This window comes from Callorhinchus milii, unplaced genomic scaffold (genome assembly GCF_018977255.1).
Source record: "Callorhinchus milii isolate IMCB2004 unplaced genomic scaffold, IMCB_Cmil_1.0 Scaffold4, whole genome shotgun sequence".
NCBI lineage: Eukaryota > Metazoa > Chordata > Chondrichthyes > Chimaeriformes > Callorhinchidae > Callorhinchus > Callorhinchus milii.
The window spans coordinates 29,012,544-29,037,931 of record NW_024704745.1 but is presented as its reverse complement, the minus strand read 5'-3'; the positions used below and the strand labels follow the sequence as shown (position 1 = coordinate 29,037,931).

At 41.1% G+C, this 25,388-nt stretch overlaps 1 protein-coding gene across 1 annotated transcript in view; it reads left to right on the top strand.

Moving 5' to 3' along the window:
- The window catches only part of LOC103178647 (protein diaphanous homolog 3-like), a 108,901-nt gene that overhangs the window by 32,224 nt on the left and 51,289 nt on the right, over nt 1-25,388 (top strand). The window contains exon 6 of the mRNA XM_007893498.1: nt 74-203. Coding sequence (XP_007891689.1) covers nt 74-203 — 130 coding nt within the window. The remainder of the gene's footprint in view (nt 1-73; nt 204-25,388) is intronic.

The following is a 25,388-nucleotide window of genomic DNA, read 5'->3' as shown; positions in this document are numbered from 1 at the left end:
GTATCTGAAATATTTGACTAATATTTTTGACTTATTTGACCTAACTGATATTTTGCTTTTTATTTTCCTTTAGCTGAAAGATACCAAATCAGCAGATCAAAAAACAACACTTCTACATTTCCTAGCAGAAATCTGTGAGGAGAAACATCTGGATGTCTTTAAGTTTACAGAGGATCTGCAAAATGTTGACAAAGCTAGTAAAGGTACATGTTTAAATTTTACAGTTCAAAGGCAAATGATAACACTTGTGATTCAAATTATGAATTAACTACCAATTACTTTAATATTCTAAATGCTTTTTGTAGCTGTCAAATCAAGTACAAGATGAGTTCACATTTTTCTAGGCTCTTTATTTAAGTTATGCTAATATGAAATTGACAACTTTTGACTTCACCTGTAATACAAACGGAATTTGAAGAGGGTTCAGACAATCTTGTCTGCGATGCTTAATTACCGAATACAATGCCAGCAAAGTTGATCAGTTTAGTATCATTTCATCTCTTTGCTGTGAGAAGATGTTGCCTGTTTTATGGGCTGCTTTAGTGAATTCAGAATATTAACTGCTCCTGTAGGTTGCAGTAGTGCTTAAGTTGTGGGTGGAAATGCCATTTATTGTGTGGCTTATGTGTTCTTTCTCTGTTAATATGCATTAAGCAAAGACTGTTGTGTTTCCGTATGCACTGTGCTTGAAAAGGATGAGAAAACACTGGTGTTTCTCCCAATAATAATTAATGTGTATTCATGTATGTTTTTTTTGCACAAAATACTGCATCTGCACGAATGCTGGCACACAATATTCGTCCTTTGATGGATTTCTTGGTATATTCGATGACATAACAACAGAACTCACCCAAAGGCAACTGTAATTAACATGGTTGTCTCCAAAATTTGACACTGATGGTTACGAGGACAAGCAAAAGGCTTGGAGAAAATGTACTGGGATGCTAACAGGCAAGCCAATGGTCGTGTGCATATTCCAACTACCCTGGTTCGGCAACTGATAGATAATTCTGAATTTGAACTTGTGTATTCAGAGCTGCAGATGTCGATTGCTTGGGAGAAAACTGAACAGGCTGAAAATTGTGTATATTCTTGTTTATAATCCTGAGTTTAACAAAGTGTTTGTTTCTGGCACGAATGTGGTGGTAGGTAGGCAACATCCTGAACTGTCTGTCTTGACAGTGCTTGAACTTGTCGCTTTGGTGTAAAAGATAACATACTGTTTGTCCACTCACTGTCCTATTCTATGTCTGTTCGCCACTATGATTAGTTTGCTCTTTATCATTTAGACTATTTGAAAAAAAGGGATGTGATCAACAAATCGAATATCACTTTTATCATTCCTGGGTTATTAAGTAGGACAAAAAATAATAGTGGAACAATGCTTCCATAAGTGATATTTCAGTGGTGTTGTGATGGAAACATAGTGCTTATTTACAGTGACTCGGTAAGCATTTTAACCCTTTGAGATAGTCATGTATGCAGTTCAACAGCTCACCAAATGTATTATGAGGCCATTTCATCTTGTGAGACCAGACTTCATGGAAAGAATTAACACTTGCATGTGTAAGCTTCTTGTCATTTTGTGAATGTTTGGTTCCTGAAACTTACAAAAACACTTGAAAAAATCATTTGTATTTGTATTCAGGACCTGAGAAGAAACTCCCTTCTCAGTATCATGGTGTTTTGTGTTTCATTTAAAAGATGGCACCTCCAAACCTGCTGCAATCACTCCATTCTGCACTCGAGTGTCACCTTAGACTATACAACATGGAATGTTGTAGAAATAAGTTTGAATAGATTATGGAATTCCATAATATTACTATTTTGTGAATTTAAATTCAAATTGATTGGTTTAAATAGGAGTTTTGGATGTGAGGAATGAGAGGCCTTATCACATAGTGATTAGATATAGATGTTTGTTTGTGATTCTCCAATGAGTTTTCAAGTTCAGCTGTGGAATGGGTTAAAACCAGATGGTTTTCCATAAGGAATGAGCGAAAATTGCTAGACGATTCATCCAGGGCTATTTTATTCTCCTTTGGTAGAACAATATTGTCAAACATTTCAGGTGGATATCTGCCTCTTTGTGTTTGCTGCAACCCCCACCCCACCACCACAAATGCCTTCATGCTTTTATTTTTTGACAACCATCAGAAGTACATTCTTTATAATAATCCTTGCATTTGAAATAGTGCCTTATCACATTGTTGCGATGTTTCAAAGAGCTTCACAGAATATATTCTATGGTGGATTGACTGTGTATTTGTAGGCAAACATGGCAGCCAATTGCACACAGCAGGGTCCCACAAACGTTGTGGAATGAGTGATCACATTTTTTTGCGGGGGGAGAGGGATTATTACCCCTGGAAAGTGATCTGCCAAATGACCAAACAACTGGTTCCTAAGTACTGCTAAGTAAATAGAGTAAGGTAATTTACCTAAGGTTTCAGATCAGATAATAATCCTTACATTTGGTATGGTGCCTTTCATATCAGGAGGGCATCGCAAAGCACTTCACAGGCTATACGTAAAGTGGAGTGTCTGTGTATTTTGTGGGCGAGTGTGTTTTTTGTGTCTGAAATGGATTTCATACTACAATAGAACAAAATACATAGGATTGGTTAGTTTTAAGTTGATTTTTAAATGTAAAACTTGATTGTTGTTGATGGGGGCAGTGGGAAAATGAGGTTGTTGGTGCAGAATTGATTGTGGGGTCCTGAAAGAGTTAATGTTATAGTTATTTATGGGTAAAAAGAGCTGAGCTGCACAGGCTGGAAGGCCTTGGGTTAAATTCTCGGTTTACTGAGTTAGCTGATCTCACCCAGAACAGCAGTTGTGGTGCCACAATAAGCCTCAGTGCCTCTGGGTTTGGGAGTGAGAGAATAAATCAGCCAAGGTTTATACCATCACCAACCACTAACCCTTGTTAGAAAGAGTGTGTAGAAGTTGGGTGAGAACAACATTGTTGCTGTGACGCCCTCCATGGTTGAATAGCCTGCCAACACTCATTATTGAAGATTGCACGTAAAGAATAGTCACTTGAATGAAAGACTTGTGGGCTGATGGCACTGGTAGAACCATTTCCCAGCAAGAGTCAATACCCTCTGGAGAGGAGGGGGAAAAATTGGTTAAAAAAACTTCACTTACAATAAGATATAGTACAACTAATTTAAACTGACTGACCAGAGAATATGTGCTTGATGGATTTGCAGCAAAGTCATATTGCTACAGGCAGCACCATGGGCAAAATGACAATTGAATACAAATCTGTCACAACCCATCACTGTGCAGTTTATGTAAAAGTTTATAACAAAATTGTTTTGCTAGAGAAGGAATACAGTATTATATTTTTAAAAAGTAAATGAGGCAGAATATTTTATTCTCCTACATCATTCTATGGGAATCTAATGATGTTTCACATTGCTTGTTTTTACTCACCGCTATTTATTTAAGTCAAACAGATCATTTATTATTTTAGAAATGTAACATTTTATCCCTCTCTCTTTCCCACACGTACACACACACACTTTGTAATTGCAGGCAGAGACAAATGCAATTCTTCTGCTTCATTTCAGTTTTTAAAATCCACACTGGTCAATTGCATCATTCTAGCAGCTGGTGAATCTGCAAGCTCCTGCATCAAAGGCCAAATCCTGTTAGTCAGAATCATCTGTATAACCTTTTACATCATCACATATTCCTAAATAGCTTCCATCAAGTCACTGATGTGCTGCAGATGATATCCATAGTAACACCATTTTCACAGGAAGACTCAAAAAACACACAGGAATGGAAGCAGAAACAGCAGCCTCTTTCCAGCTGATATGCAAGTAATTAACTGATTATTAGTTTTGTCTTAAAACATCACAAGTGAAACGATCATTGCAGCTAATGAAGTGCACAAAGATGCTTTTTGTGGCTACTCCATTAAAGTACTAACATTATAACATTGGTAGAAGAGCATAATCTACATTTTCATAAAATTATTTTTTCCTTCATTACCCACTATTCCTCATACAATTCTGAGCTCTCTTCCCTCCAGAGTAGAATTTGTGGATTGATGTGTAGCATGCATTTGGCTCTCTGCAACTGACCACACATGCTGCTATTCCACTTGATCTGCCATTATTAATATGGCTAACAAAATAATAATATTAATAAAATCCTTGCATTTGATATAGCGCTTTTCACGTCTTCTAGACGTCTCAAAGCGCTTCACAGAATATACTGTAAAGTGAATTGACTATATTTGTGGGCGAACGCGGCAGCCAATTGCGTGCAGCAGTGTCCCACAAACAGTCGTAGATTGAAAATGACCAATTTATTATTGCTTTGTTTTGGAGGGATTATTATTAGGTGTGTGGAGTAAGGAAACTTGCCCAAGGTTTCGCCCTGCCTGGAATTGAACTCAGGTCTCTCGCTTGCAAAGCGAGTGCTCTAACTACTGAGCTACAGGACTCCACGGTGTCGGAGTCAGGGACACGGAGCTAAGAATATCATTTTGCATTTTAATTTTCAAATTCTACTCTGGAGGGAAGAGAGCTCAGAATTGTATGAGGAATAGTGGGTAATGAAGGAAAAAATAATTTTATGAAAATTATGAGTTAAATTTGACTGCCTAATTTTTGTTCTGTTTCTTAGTTAATATTCCTTCTAATTGAATGCTGGTGCTTACTTGGAAAAACAAACATTTGTGGTCCCTGAACTGCAGTGCTTCTCACATAATCACTGCTGACTCAGTGTTTGAGATCTCTTCTGAATTTATTAATGTTGTATGACAAAATGTGACCAGTTAGTCTATAATAATAATGCCCCTCACTGACTTTTTGTCCCCTGCCACACTGCAATGCCCAATTGGTCAAGCCAACTGGAGTAACAGAGGTTTTCCATCTCACAATTACTGTTCCAGTCACAGCACTGACAGATGCTACCAACCATTCTGGGAAGCTCCATTGGGAAACAGGGCAGACTGAGACTAATAGTCACAGGTAAAAAGGAAGCACTACATCAACCACTTGATGCTCAAGGCATTCTTTGGGGGCTTTAAACCTTTTCCAGAACAAAATGAAAGGAATGGCTAAACTGATGATCAAATTGTGCAGCCGACCTGGATTTCATAAATAACTGGAAGAATACAAATATTCTTGCTGTCACATGAAATTCTCTGGAGATAACAGGATAAGGGATTAGCCTGTAGACTAGTATCTAAAGAGGTACAACAATGTAGTTGTGGTTTATATAATCCATTCAGTTAATGCTCATGAGTTATTACAGTAATGTTTCACTAAAATGCTACACTTGCCAACAATACAAAACCTGCTGCAGCACAGTTTTATATTGACAGTTGCACTGCTCTGCACATAGCAGTAGGGGGAGGCATGCACTACAATTGGTACCATGTATGTGTTAAATGGTGAAGGTGGAGAAAAGAGGCCAATTACCACTGAAGCCTGATAACGTGAGAATGTGTTGTTATGTGAACAATGTTGTATCTGTGCTCAGTACAGAGTTTAAAGTAGCATTGTGGGTCACAAAAGACACCTTCACTCACAGTGCTGGTAACTGAAATAAGATTCCCATTATCACCTTTATTAACCAGAAGAATTCTACTATTCTTTAGGCACCTTCCTTTCAATAAAATGTCATTAGTAAGAACCAGTTTTGCGAGATGTAAGGGTCAAGGAGCGAATGGAATGGGATTGTATACAATATCTATTAATTTAAAAGGCAAATACTACATAAATAAAAAAAATAGTTCAGAAAAGAAAAAAAACGACTTTCTCTAATAATTTTTCAAAGGAATGAAAACATAGTGTTCTTAAGACGTGGGGTTTAGACATTTTGATTGCATTTAGTAAGGTATTTATCAAATTTAAACTTGTTTAATTCACGCCTTGCACAGTTATGCAATTCTGCAAATTAATGTAGTTAGTCTAAAGTGACATTAAAAATGATGTGGATTTGTTATCTATGGTCGGAAATAACTACCATAAGCACTTTGGACATATATCTGTCATTTTCAGTAATATTTTCTACCTTACATGTAAATAGAAAATATTTCTAAATAAGCCACTTACTCCTAAAGGAAATGGTATGTGATGTGATGATGGTGACTGCAATTGCAATAGACAGAATACTGATTCTACCCTAAAGCTGCTATATTGCCAAGGGCTTTTCTTCATTGGTAGATCTCCTTGGAGAGGTGGAGAATTTTATCCGGGATAAATCATAATTTTTACGTCTTTACATATAAAGCTTTTGATTTTATGCTCTCTATTTTTGATTCATTTGGTGCTAACATTTTAGAGACTCTGTTTCACGCCCCTGATTTTGTTACCTTTATTATTGGAGGGTCCAATGGAATAATAACTTATTATTTCTTCTAGGGAGGATACATATTGTACCCTTCTTAAGACAAAAAGACACAAAGAGGAAGCCATATGTTTGTATATGCAAAGCTGTATATTGTATATATGTATGTCAAATCCAGGAACTTTCAAGATACTATTTTGTAATGTTCATAATAATAATAATAATCCTTGCATTTGTTATAGCACTTTTCACATCTTCTCGACGTCTCAAAGCGCTTCACAGAATAGACTGTAAAGTGAATTGACTGTATATTTGTGGGCGAAACGCGGCAGCCAATTGTGCACAGCAATGTCCCACAAACAGTCGTGGATTGAAAATGACCAATTTATTATTGTTTTGTTTTGGAGGGATTTTTATTAGACGTGTGGAGTAAGGAAACTTGCCCAAGGTTTCGCCCTGCCTGGAATTGAACCCAGGTAAAGACATGGTTGCATGCTTTGGTTTGCAGGTTCAGCACTTGGTTATCAGATGTTACTATTTTAACAATCTCCAGCTGATGAATCAGCCTCCCACTGCAAAGTACTATTTTGCTGGAAGCGATAACACTTGCAATATTACCAGATCATTAATGCCCCAAGAGAAATAATTTTTATGCAGGAAGATGAAATTGTAACATTTCTCCCTGACCAAGGATAAAGCAGATCTCCAACCTTTTAACCCACAATAGTCCTAAAATACATTAACTATCTTGTTCCACTTAGTGTGTGAAATTCCATATACGTCCTTATAACCACCAATCCAGTTCCTAAATACATATGTTTAACCAGCGTTTTTTAAAAAGTTTGTTGACATGAAATTAATTGATTGTTGCTAATCTCTTTCACATATCCACAAGTCAAGCCCACCTGGGAGAAATCTGAAACACATTCAAATAACCTGGATTCTGTAGCGTAGTGGTTAATGGGCTCGCCTTGCAAGGGAGTAGACCTGGGTTCGATTCCTAGGAGGGGTGAAACTTTAGGACGTTTCCTGACTCCACACACCTCTATTTACTTAGCAGTAAGTGGGAACCTGATTGTTAGCTGCTTGGCAGATCGCTTTCTGGGGGTAATAATTCCTTAAAAAAAGTCACTCAATGCACAGCTGTTTGTGGGCCACTGCTGCCCGCAATTGCCTGCCGCGTTTTACACAAAAAATACAATCAATCCATTGTATAATATATTCTGTGAAGCACTTTGAGTCGTCTCAACGATGTGATAAGGTGCTATATCAAATGCAAGAATTATTCTTATTACAATTCAATGAAGGAATTACGCTTCTGACGTTTACTCTTCACTCCACTACCCTCCGTTCGGCTGGCTCTGGCCTCCATCTTATCTCTCATCCCCTCCTCTCTACCATCAGTGGCTGTGCTTTCAGGTTCTATGCCCCGAAACTTTAGAACACTCTCCCTCAATCCTTCTACTTTGCCTCTTCCTTCCCCATTTTCAGCTCACGCCTGAAAACTTTACTCCAATCTTGCTAATGGACACTTGTCCTCTTTCCCCGGCTCGGCATCAGGCTCCACCACTCTTAAACGCTCCAAGACTCTACCCTAGGTGGTAGGTGTTATATAAATGCAAGTTGTTGTTATCTCACTTAATAATAATAATAGACTGACGAGGTTTCTAGCTGCTTCATTTAGTTCGGCCTCCTCCGCGTCCCCCGAATCCTCCTCTGCACCATCGGCAGCCGTGTCTTCAGCCACTACGCCCCGAAACTTTGGAACTCCCTCTCTCAACCCTTCGCATTTCCCCCTCCTTCCTCATCTTCAGGTTGGGCCTGAAGACCTTCCTTTTCGACTGCGCCTACGATCACCTTCCCCCTCCCCCAGGCTTGGCCTTGGGCTCCACCATTGTTAAGCGCTCTGAGACACCCGGCATGGAGGGCGCTATGTAAGTGCAAGTTGGTGTAGTTGTTTCACAATCAAGTTGAATAGGCAATGTATCCCCATAGCTATGCCCTTGATTTTAAAGGCTTGGATTAAAGGTTCCTTGTCTTACGTTCAATTAAAAAATAATCAGTCTTGTGGCTCCTTTCATAATTTACAGTCTTATGTCACAAAATCATTCTGGTCTTTATTCCAATGCATCAATGTCCATTCACATTTGCTTTTGGTACAGTGGAGATTCATCAAGATAATTTCAGTTTTAGTTATTGAACCATGGAAATGTACGACAGTCAGAGTCCATTTTGCCAATTATTTTGTCCATAATTTTGTGTCGGTGTTTGCTCCTCCAATAAGTCATCCTTTCTAATCCCTATTCACTGCTCTTTTTCAATGCTATTCTATAAAATATTTTCTCTGCTTGTGCTTGTCTAGTTCTTTTTTAAATGCTTCAATTGACTCTGCTCTATCAGCTTGTACTGGTAAACCGTTCTGTATCCCGACAACCCTAGGAAAAGTAGTAAACAGTGAGGAGGATAGTAGCAGACGGCAAGATGACTTAGACAGACTGGTAAAATGGGCAGACATGTGGCAGATGAAGTTTAATGTGGAGAAATGCGAAATGATGCATTTTGGGAGGAAGAATAAGGAGAGGTAATATAAGCTGATGGTAGAATCTTAAAGGGGGTGAAAGAACAGAGAGACCTGGGGGTTCATACAATTAAATCTTTGAAGATGGCAGGACAGGTAGATCAAGCTGTTAAAAACAAGCATACTGGATACTAGGATAAATAGGGACATAGAATACATTGACCTAAATTTCCACAATTTCCCCCCTCTCCACTAACCAAGTTTAGTAGAGACTTGAAAAATGTGACTATTTTCCTTGGAAGAATGATTCTCGGTTATCCTTACCATAATTTCTGGCTGTAGAAGATAGACAGGAAAAGCTGAGCTCTTTGCTGTGGGTGAAAGAAGTGTTTTGTAAAAAGAAAAATGTGGAATGAACAACAAGGATACATAGTAATAACAGCCAGCAGCATAATTGTGTTTATTTACATATAATTTTTAAAAATTCCTTGTATTTCATGTAGGAAATCATCAAAATATCTCAGTCCTTCACAAGAATTTTTGTAGGCTAACTTGTCAGCCAATTTGCACCCAGGAGTGTCCCACAAACAGCCAAATAGCGAATGACCAATTTTATCTGGAGGATTGTTGGACAGGACACGAGGACAGAAACTCCCTTTTCTTTTTGTACGGTGTCATGGGATCTTTAACATCCACCTGAACAGATAGACAGAACTTTTCATCCAAATGATCTGCTGTTAATATTCAAACTCAGTGTTTTTTCACAAAAACAAAATCACATTTTATCTGTGGTATACCTTCTCCAAGACGAGCTTTTCAAAATACATGCTCCAATCAATTTTTATATTTTAACTTTGACCGTAAAGTGTCTTGTAAATCTTGACAATGGTAAACCTGACTGACATGCTGATCAGGACCATCAACTTACTTCTATGCCTCAGGAATTCCTGTACCATGTGTTAAAATTTCAGGCTACTCTATTACCCATCAATTTCAATTATCCTTTGCAGGGTTCCCTCCATTAGAGCGTATAATCAAGATCCTACTTTTATCTTGTGAGCTACCTCAGACTCTCCAGATATGTGGCTGACATCTTGTGAATCCCTGAACCTGGATTAATAGCTAAATGTATAGAGTTTCAAATACAAAACAGTTCATCAGTGAGTCATTGTTGGCTTCAGTCCAAAATTAGACCAGCACTGCCTGCTTCAACTCCATAGATCAGGCTCTAAGTGTGTTGCTATTGCAGTAATTAGGCTGTGTTCTTTACTTAATTGCTGCGTATCTCTGTAACAGTTTGTTACACTAAGCAGTTTTTCAAGGAAGATTTTAACAATTTCACGCACGGCTTGACATTAAAATACAATTTTTCAAAGATTTTGAGGGATTTTGATTGAATTATCAAAATAAGCAAGAAAAATAAACAAAATAAATGTAGTTGAACTAAGGACCAAGAAAAGCTCTTGACGGCGTTTTGAGTTAATGATACATTGAGAAATGACAGGAAACCAGTGCCACAGTTATAATAATTACAATAAAATGGAGATAATCAAAGATATTTCTGGCCAGGTACAGTGATAATTACCTCTGTTCATGGGGTTGATCTTAATGCTCACTTGCAGTGATAATTTGTTTTCACTCACTATTAGTTGGGAACTTTCCTGGATTTATTTTATTAAAAAAATGATGACACTGAAGGTTGCTCAGTGTTTGGCACCTGCTTAGAATATTATATACATACACTGGAAATGTCATGCTAATGTATGTGGGAGCCGCAGAGCAAGCAATATAATAATAATAATCCTTGCATTTGGTACAGAACTTTATCATGTCGTTTGTGATGTCTCAAAGTGTTTCATAGAATATACTGTAAAGTGGATTGACTCTATATTCTGTGGGCAAATGATGAGCAGATAAGAAGTTCCATTGGTGGACTTAGCATCTGCTGCCCACCATTTTTGTTGGTAAAGAAGGAAAACAATTAAAATTACAATTAAAGTGATAAAAATTGCAATGGATGATGTTATTACCAGTGATAATTATCGCCACATTAATAAATAAAGTTGCTGAGGCCAGTTTATAATGAGTCTGCCTTCTCCCCCTCCCTCCTGCCAAGTTTATTGGACTGGCTTTAATTTACTGCTGAATTTTAAACATTTCAGTTTGGCGATTAGTCGCACTTTATTCGATGCAGATATTCCAGCTCTCACTCAGTTTGTGTACAGGATTATTAATTTAACTGATGTCCTTCTATAAGCAAGTGATGTAAAGATTGCTTATAGCAATCAACAAAGATACACTGAGTGAAAATAATACCAGCACTGGCTCTGTTGTTATGCCACTAAAAAAATATTGTTTCCATTTCACTTATCATGTGAAATCAAACTAAGGAATTTGTCATTGTGTTCCCTCAACATATCTAATATGTTTGAAAGGACATAGAAACAATGGAACAGGTTTGCTCTTGTCCCCTTCATGTCCTCCCTGCCCACCATTGGCAGATCGAGCCATCAGCTTTTCTGTCCCCACTCTCTTGAACTCCTCCCAGAGACCCTTTGCTTCGCCCCTTCTCTCACCACCTTTCACATCCCATCTCAAGGACGTCTGCTTTGACCACATCTTCATAGGAAACCCCCTGTTGTGCTGCGCTTTAGAACGTTCTCCCAATGTGAAAGGCGCTATATAAATGCAATTTGTTGTTGGTGTTTGGTGGCATTGGCGGAGTTGAGGGAGCCGGCAGAGATACAATGGGCTGAATGGCCTTCTTCTGTGCCTTAATTTTATATGGCATTATGGTTTCTAAGATGGATGTCTAGGAGAAAGTAATTAGATCTTAAATTTTATATGTGGTTTCAAAGATACTGAGCCAATTTTTGGGTACCTGCCATCCACCTAGTGAGGGCTTAAACCCGTGCTTGTCGGATATCAAATGACCAACGAGTCACTATCGTCCATGGAGCTGAACTCACTCCAAGGTGAAATGTTTGGCAATAGAATGACAGAATCAAGTCTATCCTCTGTGTCGGTTTTGGTAGGCCAGTTCGTGAGCCAGGAGACTCCATAATACTCCAAGGCACTACTAATGACAGCACAGCCATGTTGGCTCATTGGCAGGAATTGAAAAGGCAGAATAGTTACTAAGGGCTTCCCACTCAGCTCTTGTTAACCTTGCAAACCAAAGCCCTAATGGTTAGGGTGGTCCTAGTTGGACAAGCAGCGGTAAAGCTTGCCAAACAATGCTCTCAATGGCAAACTATTTGGTTTTAGATTCCAGAGGTATCCCATCACACTCTCTGGGGTCCACAATCCTTAGCTCTTACCAACATGTGCCTATTATTTTACGGAATTAGGTAAGTAGGATGTGTCCCTTTAGGGAGAGAGTGCGAATTCCATTTCAATAACCATCTCTGGAATTTCCATGTATGCATGGAACTCTTATTTTGGTTTGGATACTATTGGATAAGTATGGTTGATGGTTTCTGCAGATGTTAGACACCTGGCTGACCAACAAAAACTCATTTTTAAATCCTGCTGTTACAGTGCCAGAAATAGTTATCCTGTATTATTTAAGTTAAAATCTCATGAAATATAGCAGAATATTGTTTCTGTATTTGGATGTAGTTGACTAACCAATCTTCGTGTTCTAGTCATCAGGATTCTAGATGATGATTTTAATGTCATTCAACTTTCAAAGACTGTTTTTTCAAACGTCTAACTTTCTGTTTTTACAAGTGCATTAAATTGATGTAATTGTTATCTGTGACAGCTCTGAGCTTTTTGCTCAAATATAATTTACAATAATTAAGCTCTAGCGTCTACTATACATTTTAGGTTTCCAGCTTTATTCAATTTGTATTTTCTCAACACCCCTGGAGTAGTGTTTTAAAGAATGAATTGAGAAAATATTGTCGATTTGATAGAAAGTGTACGATGAATCATACAATTGTACCTATTATAGTGAATTATTTTGTTAAAGTCTTTCCTTTTGGCCTTCACACTTGAACATTCACAACAGCTCATGTGGAGTTTCTTTCTTGGTTGTTGTCTTTTTCAGCTACTCCAATTTATTGTAAACTGAGAAGTAGCTGAGAAGTCAAATTCAAAAAGCTGATAATGTATTTGTGTCCAAATCGAGCGTATAGTTTATTTAGAACGTATATATCAAGAGTTCATGTTCGACTTTGTGCTTTTCTGAGGGCTGTCAATCGGTGCAGTTGTTCTTTGTGGAAGCAGCATGCACCAGGCCATTGTTACTTGTGTTAAGATCCAAGTGTAAGAAAGGTAGTCTTATGGGACAGTCTTGCTTTGATATTCAGGTGAAAATAAATCACCTGAATATCAAATAACAATCAAATAAAGCTAATCTTGTGTCACTGTGGAGGTGGATTAGTTCAAATCTCTGATGTACGTTTTCTTTCAAATACTATCTACAATGAAGCTGTTTAGATTTGCTGCTTGAANTTTTTTTACTGACCTCCATAGATTTTAAGACTACTGTATTAACTGTATTCACCGTGAAATTGTTTCCAAATATTGCCAGTCATTTTAACAATTGGTTTGCTGTTGATTGTCACCTAAGCGATTTGTACTACAGGTGATATCCATATTTGTGTTTATTTAGACAGTTAGCTGATGTTTGTCAGTGATTCACGTAATCGAGGATATTCATATCTGTCTATTCGCAGACAGCTAACTGGTCGAAGGAGACCTGCCATCCTATCTATGATTCATCACTTTCAAAATCTGGAAACAGTGATCACTTTTCAGAGTCAGAATATATTTGATTCTGTTTGCTTGGGTATCTCAATGGGAACATGACCTTGCCAATCACCAATGTTACATCAACTGAAATGATATACAAGACAATTCCTTGATTGTCTCTGCAAACCATCTCCTAATATTATTGCCTTAACCTTGTCTGCCGGGATGTGGCTGGAATTTTCATTATTCAGAGATGTTTTGAAGTTTCATCAACGAAAAGGTCAGTCTGGGAGGCTTGAAGTTTGCGATTGCAGCAGGATGCTAATTGTTGCTTTCCTCTTTCTTGTTGATATTCTCGAGACTCCCTCCTGGTCTTCAGTGCCGTTCCCAAGTGAGCATAAATGAAACTGCAGAAAACAAAATGATTGTCAGCTTTATAACTATGATTCTATCACATGTTTAATGTACTTCATGCAGTTTTGGGGGTAAGGTATTTCATTTTTTTGCTTCCTTCACAACAAAATAACAATGGATTCTCCTGCTGGCTCTTTTGTTTAAAATAGATCATTGGATGGGATGGGCTCCTTGTGGTCTTACTTTGTGTTATGTTTCTATTTTCAGTTTGCACTTCCACAAAGCAGAAATATATTGATTAAATCATTTGCTGTATTTTTAAGAATTTGCTTTCTGTGTGGAAACGCTACTGTGTTGCGCCCTCAAAATATACAGTCATGCACTTATTCTTTAATAAAGGAATTTGGTGAGAGTGGGAATTTGGTGCAGAAGGGGAAGGAGGTGCATATATTCACTTCTAATACAAAGGATATTATTGTTAAACAGGTTGGAAAGATAGCAAAATAAGACTCAGCTTCAGACTCTTTAGGTCCACTGCAACTATAGATTACCTTAACGAGCAGAACAGCAAGACCAACAGAGTGAGACTTTAGTGAAGGAATTTGGTGAGAGTGGGAATTTGGTGCAGAAGGGGAAGGAGGTGCTTATATAAAAAAACATTAAATAAAGAGTAGAAAATGGCAGCACAGACAGTGTGTCGAGACTCCAGAATATGTGAAATTGTGGATAGTGAGACTGTCCCTGATGATCACACGGTGGAACATGCCTATGATTGAGCCACTCCGGCTCAGAGTCTTTGAGCATTAGAGACACTCCGACACTTGACAGTGGGGGAGGAATATCTAGATAGTTTACTCTTGAACACAGTCGCACTGCATAGAGAGAGAGAGATACAGGAAGAGGACTGTGTGACTGACAGTCAGTCGGGGAGGAACAACCTGGTGGAGGCAGAGAAGGAGGAACCGTAGGAACTGTCCAACAAGTACAATGTCCTTGCTCCATGTGAAGATAGAATCATAAAATTATAAAGCACAGAAAGAGGCCATTCGGCCCATCATCTCCATGCTGGCTCTTTCAAAGATCCGTTAGGATAGGGAAGAAGGCTGCGGGCAGGATGGCCAGAATGCTAACTAAGGCATCATGGAGCAGTTCAAGTGGGGAGGAGCGGAAAAGAAACATTGTAGTTATAAGGGATTCAATAATTAATTGAACTATTACTTGAACTTATTATTAAGTGATTATTATTACTATTAATTGAACTATTGAGCTACTGTGCCCTGAGGCTCTGGAACTCCCTCCTCACTCCCTTCTCCTCGCTCTCTCCCTTCCTATTTTCAGGTCTCTGCTGAAGGCCTTTTCGACCGCGCCTTTGGTCACGTTCTTCCCCCTCCCCCTGGCTCGGCCCCAGGATCCGTTACTGTAAAGCGCTCTGAGACTCCGTCCGGCGTGGAGGGCGCTATATAAATCCAAGTTGTTGTTGTTAATGGGATAGATGGTATCCTCTGCAGTCATGATCGTGAGTCCGGGAGGGTGTGTTGCCTACCCGGTGCCAGGGTCAGGGATATTTCGAAGTAACTGGAAAAGAACTTGGAAAGGGAAGGGAAAGAATCAGTTGTCGTGATCCATGATGGAGCCAGCGAGATTGGAAAGATCAGGAAGGGGGTCCCGCTAAGGGAGTATCAGAAGCTTGGAGCTAAATTAAAAACACAGGACCTTGAGGGGGGGGTAATCTCCGGATTACTACCTGAACATCGTGTAACTTGGCATACGGATAAACAGATCAAAAAGTAAATGAGTGGCTCAAAGAGTGGTGTGGGAAAGAGGGGTTCCATTCCATGGGACACTGGCACCAGTACTGGGACAGGAAGGAGCTGTGCTGCTGGAATGGGTTACATCCTGGGATGGCCTGGGACAAGCGGAAAGAATGGAGAGAAAGGGCTTTAAGCCAGTATGGGAGGGAGGGAGGGTTTGGGTAGAAATAACAGTAAACTAAAGCTAAGAATAAGAAGGGATAAGAGCAAAGGGCAGAGTACTTAAAAGTGAAAAAGAAATTATACATACTCCAAGAAGAAAGGGGCTTATAGAAAGTAAACACAAAAAGTATGACACGACAAAAAGTGTGAGAAAAACACGGTCAGGGCATATGGGCAGGGTGAGGACAGTTACCAGAGTTAAGTGTTCTGTATACGAATATACGTAGCATAAGAAATAAAACAAGTGAATTAGAAGCACAAGTTCAGCTTAAAGGTTATGACATTATTTAGGTCCCAACTGGGACCTAAATATTCCAGATATTTAGAAAGGACAGGCAACCTGGGAAAGGAGGGGGAGTGGCAATTTTGATAAAAGACACAATTACAGCAGTAGAAATAAAGGATTTCAGTCAGATTGATCAGACCGTGGAGACACTATGGATACAATTAAGGAACATCAAAGAAGGCAAGACTCTGGTGGGTGTTGTCTGCAGACTTCTAGACAGTAGTAGTGTAGTGGGGGGAATGTAAAAATATAGAGATTAGGGAAGCATGTAGCAAAAGCAGTGTGGTTGTAATGGAAGATTTTAATTTTCACATTGACTGGGAGAAGTAGAATAATTCAAGTAGGCAAGGCAACAAATATCTAGAATGTATTCAGGACAGTTTTCTGGAACAATATGTTTCAGAACTGACACATCCCATACTAGATTTGGTGATGAGTAATGAACCAGAATTAGTTAACAATCTGACAGTAAGGTAACATCTTGCAAATAGTGATCATAATATGATTGAATTTGATATATGGTTTGAGAGGGAGAAGGAAAAGTCACAAACTAAGATTTTAAATTTAAGCAAGGCAAACTTCGAAGGGATGAGAAATCAATTAAGTACAGTAAACAGGGCTGAACTGTTAATGGGTAAACTCACGGACATATTCAAAGAATATTCAAAATATTCAAAGAAGAATTTGGTACAATACAAAACCAGTACACACCCCTAAAATACAAAAGCTCCACTTGTGTAGTTCAAGAACCATGTTTGACAAATGAGGTAAGAGGCAGCATCAAACTAAAGTAAGTCTTACACGAATGCAAGTGGAAATCCAGCAGACTGGGAGACTTATTAAAAACAACAAAGAGATACAAAGAAATGAATAAGAGGTGCAAAAAGGGAATACGAGAAAGGGATATTAAGGGCAACAGTGAAAGTTTTTATAAATATATTAAGAGAAAGAGAGTGGTAAAGGGGAATGTGGACCCATTAAAGTCAGATGTAGGTGAGACTATAATGGACAATAAGGAATTGGCAGGCTTGTTGAGTGAATAATTTGCTTCCGTTTTCACAGTAAAGGAAGAGGATAAAATACCACTGGTGGAAGGGAACCTAAAAATAAGTCAACGCAAAGTACTAAATGGATTTAATATAAATAAAGAAATAGTAATGGAGAAAATAATGGGACTAATGCTGGCAAATCTCCAGGATCTGATAGATTCCACCCCCAGGGTATTCAAATACGTGGGGGAGGAAATTGCAGATGTATTAGTTATAAGTGTAAACATTTGTTGTTGTTTTCCAAAGCTCTCTATATTTGTGAATTGTGCCCTTGGATTGGAAAATTATAACAACAACAACAAGATTCCATTTATAAAGCGCCTTTCACGTCAGGAGGACGTCCCAAGGCGCTGCACAGTTGGGTCATGACCTGAGCAGGGGGGAAATGGTCAGGGTGAGGGGAGGGAAGGGAGGGAGCGAGGAGGGGGAAATGGTCAGGGTGAGGGAGGGAGCGAGGAGGGGGGAATGGTCAGGGTGAGGGGAGGGATGGGAGGGAGCGAGAAGGGGGAAGAGAGTCGAGAGGGGAGCTGAAGGCTCGGTCAAAGAGAAAGGTTTTGAGACCCGCCTTGAAGGAGGAAAGGGAGGAGGCAAGGCGAAGGCACTGGGGGATGGAGTTCCAGAGCCTCGGGGCTGAGAGGCTGAAGGCCCGGCCACCGATGGTAGGGCGATTGGGGCGGGGGACGTGGAGCAGACCGGAGCCGGAGGAACGGAGGGTACGGGCAGGTAGGTAGGGGGATAGTAGGTTGGAGAGGTAGGAGGGAGCAAGGCCGTGAATGGCCTTGTAGGTGAGGATGAGGATCTTGAAATCAATCCTCTGGGGGATGGGGAGCCAGTGGAGGTGAGCGAGGGTGGGAGTGATGTGGTCCCGAAGCCTGGTGCGGGACAGTACACGAGCTGCAGAGTTCTGAATGACCTGCAGCTTGTGGAGGGAGGTGCCGGGAAGGCCGGCGAGGAGAGAGTTCCCATAGTCCAGCCTTGAGGTGATAAAGGCGTGGACCAGGGTTTCAGCAGCGTGAGGGGTGAGGTAGTGCCGTAGTCTGGCGATGTTCCGGAGGTGATGGAAGGCGGTGCCAGTTGTGGTGCGGATGTGAGGGAGAAAGGACAGCTCAGGGTCGAACAAAACGCCGAGGTTCCTGACTGGCTTTGAGAGGTGGAGAGTGCAGCCTTGGATGCTGATGGTGTCGGCGCCTGAGGTGCGGAGGCGCTGACGCGAACCAATCAGGAGGGCCTCGGTTTTTCGCACGTTGAGCTGAAGAAAGTTGTCTATCGTCCAGGACTCGATGTCGGACAGGCAGCTGTCAGGACATCGGTGGTCGTGGAGTTGAGAGTAGAGGAGGAAAGGTAGAGTTGGGTGTCATCCGCATACATGTGGAAGTTAACTCCATGTCTGCGGATGATGTCACCGAGGGGGAGCATATAGAGGGTGAAGAGGAGGGGACCGAGGACAGAGCCCTGAGGGACTCCACATGAGACAGTACGGGGGGTGGAGGAGAAGCCATTCGTCGAGACAAAGTGAAGACGGTGAGAAAGGTACGACCTAATGAAGACGGTGAGAAAGGTACGACCTAACAAATGTCACTTCAATATTTAAAAAGGGAAGGAGGGAGAACTCACAGATATGTCACCTCTCAGTGAGACCAGTGCAGTTTGACCATTTATTCCAGTATTCTACAAGGTCGTTATTCTAATTTTACTCATAAATAGCACTTGGTGTGTTTTCTTTCAGTTTCACTACCTAATATTCTCAACTTCCTTAGATCTTATTATTACTATTATTATGAAAACATCAACATTCTTGCCCTCACTGAAACCTAGATCACTTCAGATGACACTTCCCCCTGTGCGAGGCCATACCACCTGGTTACACCTTCCATCATCAAACCCCTTGACCGAACTGCCGTGGTGGCGGTGTGACTCTCATCTCTCGGTCCCTGCTCGGCCTGCCCCCTTACTTCTCTGGAACTTTCCCCTCCTTTGAGCACCTTATCCTTTACCACCCCTCCAACCTTTCCCTCAAAATTCTCCTTATCTATCGCTACTCCCCCAAGTTCTCTCTCACCTTCATCCCCCACATCTCCACCCTCCTATCTTCCCTCTCCCTCTGCTCCGAATGCCTCCTCATCCTAGGTGACTTCAATTTTCACTTCACCCCCTTCTGCTCTACCACTGCTGACTTCTCCTCCCTTATCTCCTCCCTCAACCTCTCCCTCCACATACATTCCACCACCCTCATCCACGGTCATCCCCTCAACCTGGTGATCACTCGGGGCCTCACCAACTCGGACCTCACCATCATTGACAAAGCAATCTTGGACCATCACTTCATCTCCCTTAACTCCTTAATCCCTCTCCCCACCGCCACCCAAACCCACTTCCATCTCCTACCTCCCCTGGAGAAAAATCTTGCCCCCCCCTCCCTCTCGGCTACTTTGGAGTCATCTGAACTCCTTCCCCTCTGGGCTTCCTCCTACAATGACCTATCCTCCTTGGTCACTCTTCTCCTCAGCTCCCTCTCCTCCACTCTTGATTCCCTTGCTCCCCTACTATTCATGTAAGTCACCATGGTACACCAGCTACCTCCGCACCTTAAAGCACAGGTGTGTGCCGCTGAACACATCTAGCTTAAATCAAACTTAACGGTCATCGGCAGATCTGGAAGGACCTTATCAAATCTTAACGCTCCACCCTTGCCTCCGCTAAATTGTTGTTCTACTCCAAGACAATCTTGGAGGCCAAGGACAAACCCAGGCTCCTCTTCTCCATCACCAACCGGCTCCTCTGCCCACCCTCTCACGCCTCGCCCATCCTCACCTCCAGTGCCAACTGTGAGATGGTGCTGGACTTCCTTGAATTTCAGCTGCCTCTGCCCCTCTGTTTACTACACCCGGCCCCTCCCACCCCGGCCCCTACCCATCCCTCCCTCCACACCTTTGAACCTGTCGCCCACTCCTCTCTCACCACCCTTATAACCTGCATGAACTGACCACCTACTCCCTCGACCCCATCCCTACCCCTCTCTTTACCTCCCAGCTCCACCTGCTTGCCCCTCTACTCACAGACATCATACACCTCTCCCTGTCCAATGGTATATTGTTCCCACCCCATTAAAAATGTCCGTCATCACTCCTATCCTTAAAAAAACCCTCCCTGGACTTATCTCTACTCTCAAACTACTGCCCCGTCTCCAAACTCCCTTTTCTCTGCAAGGTCCTGGAACGAGTTGTTGCTTCCCAGCTTCGCTCCTTCCTCTCCCACCACTCCCTTCACAAACCCCTGCAATCCGGTTTCCATGCCGCCCACAGCATAGAAACAACCATGGTCAAAGTAACAAATTACATTCTGTCCATCTGCGATCAGGGTACCCTCTGCCTCCTCGTCCTCCTTGACCTCTCTGCTGCCTTCGACACCGTCGACCACTCTGTCCACCTCCACCACATCTCCTCTCACCTCAACCTTCATGGCTCCGTCCTTGACTGGTTCAGATCGTACCTCTCACCCCACCTCCTCTACATCTGCACAAACGGTTTCTCCTCTAGCCCCACAGCATCTCATGCGACATTCCTCAGGGCTCTGTCCTTGGTCCCCTCCTCTTCAATATCTATATGCTCCCCCTTGGTGACATCATCCGCACATATGGGGGTCAACTAGATTAGATCCTGTGACTGACCTTTTAACAAAGGATAGTTAAGTTCAGACCAAAATATTTAACCACAACAAGAACAACAACTAAATTACATTTGTATAGCACCTTTCACATCGGGAGGACGTCCCAAGGCGCTGGACAGAGTTTTGGACCCAAACTGGGGATCAGGGAGGGAGGAAGGCAGGGGGCAAAGCAGGGTGATCCTGAGCACGGTCGAAGAGGAAGGTCTTGAAATGAGTCTTGAAAAAGGCAAGGGAGGTGGCCAGACAGAGGCACTGCGGGATGGGTTCCAGAGGGTGGGGGCAGAGTGGCAGAAGGCCCGCCAGCCAATAGTGGGGTGAGCAAGATGGGGGACGTGAAGCAGGCCGGAGCCCACTGAGTGGAGGGAGCGAGCAGGATGGTAGGGGGTTAGAAGATGGGGGTTAGTGGGTTGCAGAGGTAGGGGGGAGCAAGACCATGGAGGACTTTGAAGGTGAGAACCAGGATCTTGAACTGTGTCCTCTTTGTGATGGGAAGCCAGTGGAGTCGGGTAAGGATGAGAGTGATAGGGTCACAGAGCCTGGTGCGGGAGAGGACACGGGCTGCAGAGTTCTGGATGATCTGCAGCCTATGGAGGGAGGAGTTGGGGACTATGCAATGAGTTTGCCTAGTCAAGCCTCGATGTAATGAAAGCATGTATGAGCCACAACTTGATTGTGGAGTTCTATAGCTCAGTGGTTAGAGCACTCGCCTCACAAGTGAGAGACCTGGGTTCAATTCCCGGCAGGACAAAACCTGGAGCAAGTTTCCTTACTCCACACGCCTGATAATAATAATCCCTCAAGAAAAAAAATAATAAATTGGCCACTTCAATCCACGACTATTTGTGGGACATTGCTGTGTGCAATTGGCTGCTGCGTTACGCCCACAAATATAGTTAATTCACTTTATAGTATATTCTGTGAAGCCCTTTGAGACGTCTCAAAGACGTGAAAAGCGCCATATCAAATACAAGGATTTTTGTTATTTATTCTTATTAACTTCAGTTGTGTGAAAGTTACTGGAATGTCTCATTAGGGACAGAGTGACTGAGCACTTGGACAAGTATGAGCTAATCAAAGAGAGTCAGCATGGATTTGTGAAGGGTAGGTCATGTCCGACGAATCTAATTGAATTTTTTGAGGAGGTCACTAACATGGTGGATAAGACAGTGTCTATGGAAGTAAGGTTCCGCACAAAATAAAAGCGCATGGAATCAGAGGTAACCTTGCAACGTGGCTTGGTAATTGGTTGGAAGGCAGGAAATTAAAAATAATAATAATAATAATAATCCTTGCATTTGATATAGCGCTTTTCACATCGGGAGGACGTCCCAAAGCGCTTCACAGAACACACTGTAAAGTGAATTGACTGTATATTTGTGGGCGAACGCGGCAGCCAATTGTCTGCACAATGTCCCACAAACAGTCGAAGATTTAAAATGACCAATTTATTATTGTTTTTGTTTTTGAGGGATTATTATTAGGCTCTGTGTGGAGTAAGGAAACTTGCCCAAGGTTTCGCCCTCTGCCTGGAATTGAACTCAGGTCTCTCACTTGCAAAGTGAGTGCTCTAACCACTGAGCTACAGGACTCCACTTGGAGAGTAGGGATAAAAAGAATGTTCTCTAATTGGCAGAACGTGACAAGTGGTGTTCCCCAGGAGTCTGTACTGCGGCCTCAGCTTTTCACCATACATATAACTGACTTGGATGAAGGAATAGAGAGTTTTATATCCAAATTTGCAGATGACACAAAGTTAGGAGGCACAGTGAATTGTTTAAATGGGAGTAAGAAGTTACTATGTGACTTTGACAGAGTGGGCAAAATTGTGGCAGATGGAATTCAATGTGGAGAAGTGTGAAGTCATCCACTATGCATCCAATAATAGCAAAACAGAATATTTTCTAAATTATGAGAAACTAAGACCCGTGGAAGAGCAAAGGCATTTGGGTGTCCATGTAGACAAATCACTAAAAACAAGCTGGCAGGTACAAAAAGTTATTAAAAGGCTAGTGGGATGTTGGTCTTTAAATCAAGGGGGCTGGAATATAAAGGAGAGGAAATGATGCTTCAACTATACAGAGCCAGATGCCTTCTGGATTCCCGCATTCAGTTTTGGGCACCACACCTCAGGATCGATATGTTGGCACTGGAGGGAGTGCAGTGCAGAATAATACCAGGACTTAAAGGGTTAAATTATGAGGACAGATTGCAAAAACTTGCTCTCTATTCCCTTAAGTTTGGAAGATTGAGGGGTGATCTGATTGAGGTTTTTAAAATAATAAAGGGATCGAGGGTCAGAATGGCCTATTCCTGTTTCTAAATAATATAGAATCTCAAGTATATTTCACAGTGTTTGAAACTACTGTATTTATAAGGATTAAATTGGGAGGAAGTGGAAGCAGTTCAATGCTGCTCTTATACAAACAGACATGTTAAAACAATTCCGACTTGATATTTAAACACACACTACCATCTCTGATAATAATAATAATAATCCTTGCATTTGATATAGCGCTTTTCACATCTTCTCGACGTCTCAAAGCACTTCACAGAATATGCTGTAAAGTGAATTGACCGTATATTTGTGGGCAAAACACGGCAGCCAATTGCACACAGCAATGTCCCACAAACAGTCGTAGATTGAAAATGACCAATTTATTATTGTTTTGGAGGGATTATTATTATGATTATTATATTATTATTATAATTATTATTATGATGATCAGATGCTTCAGATGCTCTCCTCTTCAGGTCTAACTCCTGCTCTTCTGGAGTCCTGTAACTCAGTGGTTCGAGCACTTGCCTCACATGCGAGAGGACTTGCGTTTGATTGCCAGGCTGGGCGAACCCTCAGATAAGTTTCCCTACTCCACATGTCTCTGTTCACCTAGTAGTAAATAGGAACCCGATTGTTAGTCGATTGGCAGATTGCTTTTTCGGGGGTAATAATCCTTTAAAACATTTTTTTTTAAATTGGTCATTCAATCCACGACTGTTTGTGGGACACTGCTCTGCGCAATTGGCTTCGGCATTTCTCACACAAAATATAGTCAATTCACTTTACAGAATATTCTGTGAAGCACTTTGAGAAGTCTTGAAAGCGTGATAAGGCTCTATATCAAATGCAAGCATTATTATGATTATTATTATTATTATGGCATAACTCCACTGAGGTAACTCACCCTAGAATACTGGAACAGTAGGGTGGCGTTGCAGTGACTGATCAAATCATCCTTCACATCTTCAGATGCTTCACCTTTGCAGCATAACCACGAGACTTAACTATTATTGTTGTCTTATGCTGCCTTCTGTAAGTATTAGCTATTTAAAATGATGGAAAAAAATTGAAAGGATAGATAGTAGTACAAGGGAAAGTAGACTCTTCCCTTTGGTGGAGGGATTTCTTACAATGCATAGTCATGAAACATTTCTTTACGTAGGTCTGTGGAGATGTGGAATGCTCTTTCCAGAAACTTTAGGTATGGAATGAACGTTTAATAATAATATTAATCCTTGCATTTGATATAGCGCCTTATCGCATCTTCAAGACATCTCAAAGCGCTTCACAGAATACACTTTAAAATGAATGACTGTATAATTTGTAAGAAAGAAAAACAGATATGGCAAAAGGGTGGAATATTTGGATTAAGAGATATGCCAAGATCTAACAAACTGGTGAAACAGGCTTGAAGGGCTGAATGGCTTCAGCCTCATCATGTTCCTGTTTTCCTGTTAGATGTTGTGGCAACATGTTAGGATCACAATTTGTGTTTGTGCGGGCTTGTGTTATATTTATGTAATATACTGTGATATATACAGTATTATCTATACTAATAAAACAACAAGGTCTGTCTGCGCTTCAAGAAGGATCTCAATAACCGATTGACGTAGAGACAAGATTTTTACCTCATCGGAAAGATCGTGAATCTGGAAGTGGCATGGGCATATTTGTTTTTGGGTATCTCCAATCATTTATGAGTTATTTCAGTTTTGCGTTTTTCACTGCAGTTATACCTGGTGGCTGCTGAGTCAAATTGGCGCTGTTGCGTCATGCGTTTCAGAGCACGAATGTATGTATGCACACACTACAGTGGGCCGCGTCAGCTGACCGTAGTGCTGTGGCATCCTGCGTCACTGAGTACGCACATAGCTAAGCGACATGAACAAAATAAAGAACACAGACGAAGCTAAGCTGCAGTAACAGCAACAAAATTTTATTTTTAAAGCAACTTTCACGTCAGGAGGACATCCCAGTAATTATAAATTATACATTTATATTCATCATTATAAAGATTCCTTAGCGAAAATCAAACCTTTCAAGGATTAGTAAAAATCCTGGACAAAAGAGAGAAGGCCCATTAAGTGAAACTGAAGAACAAAGTCCTTTCACAGGAGGCGTTCCAGATGAGTATAGATAAAGATGAAATGTCTGTCAGTGTGTCTGTGTGTCAATCTATTTTTCCGTATTGGATCCTTTGGTTGCAAGCGAAGCTGCACCTGGGATTTCTCAACAGGTATAGCTAGTA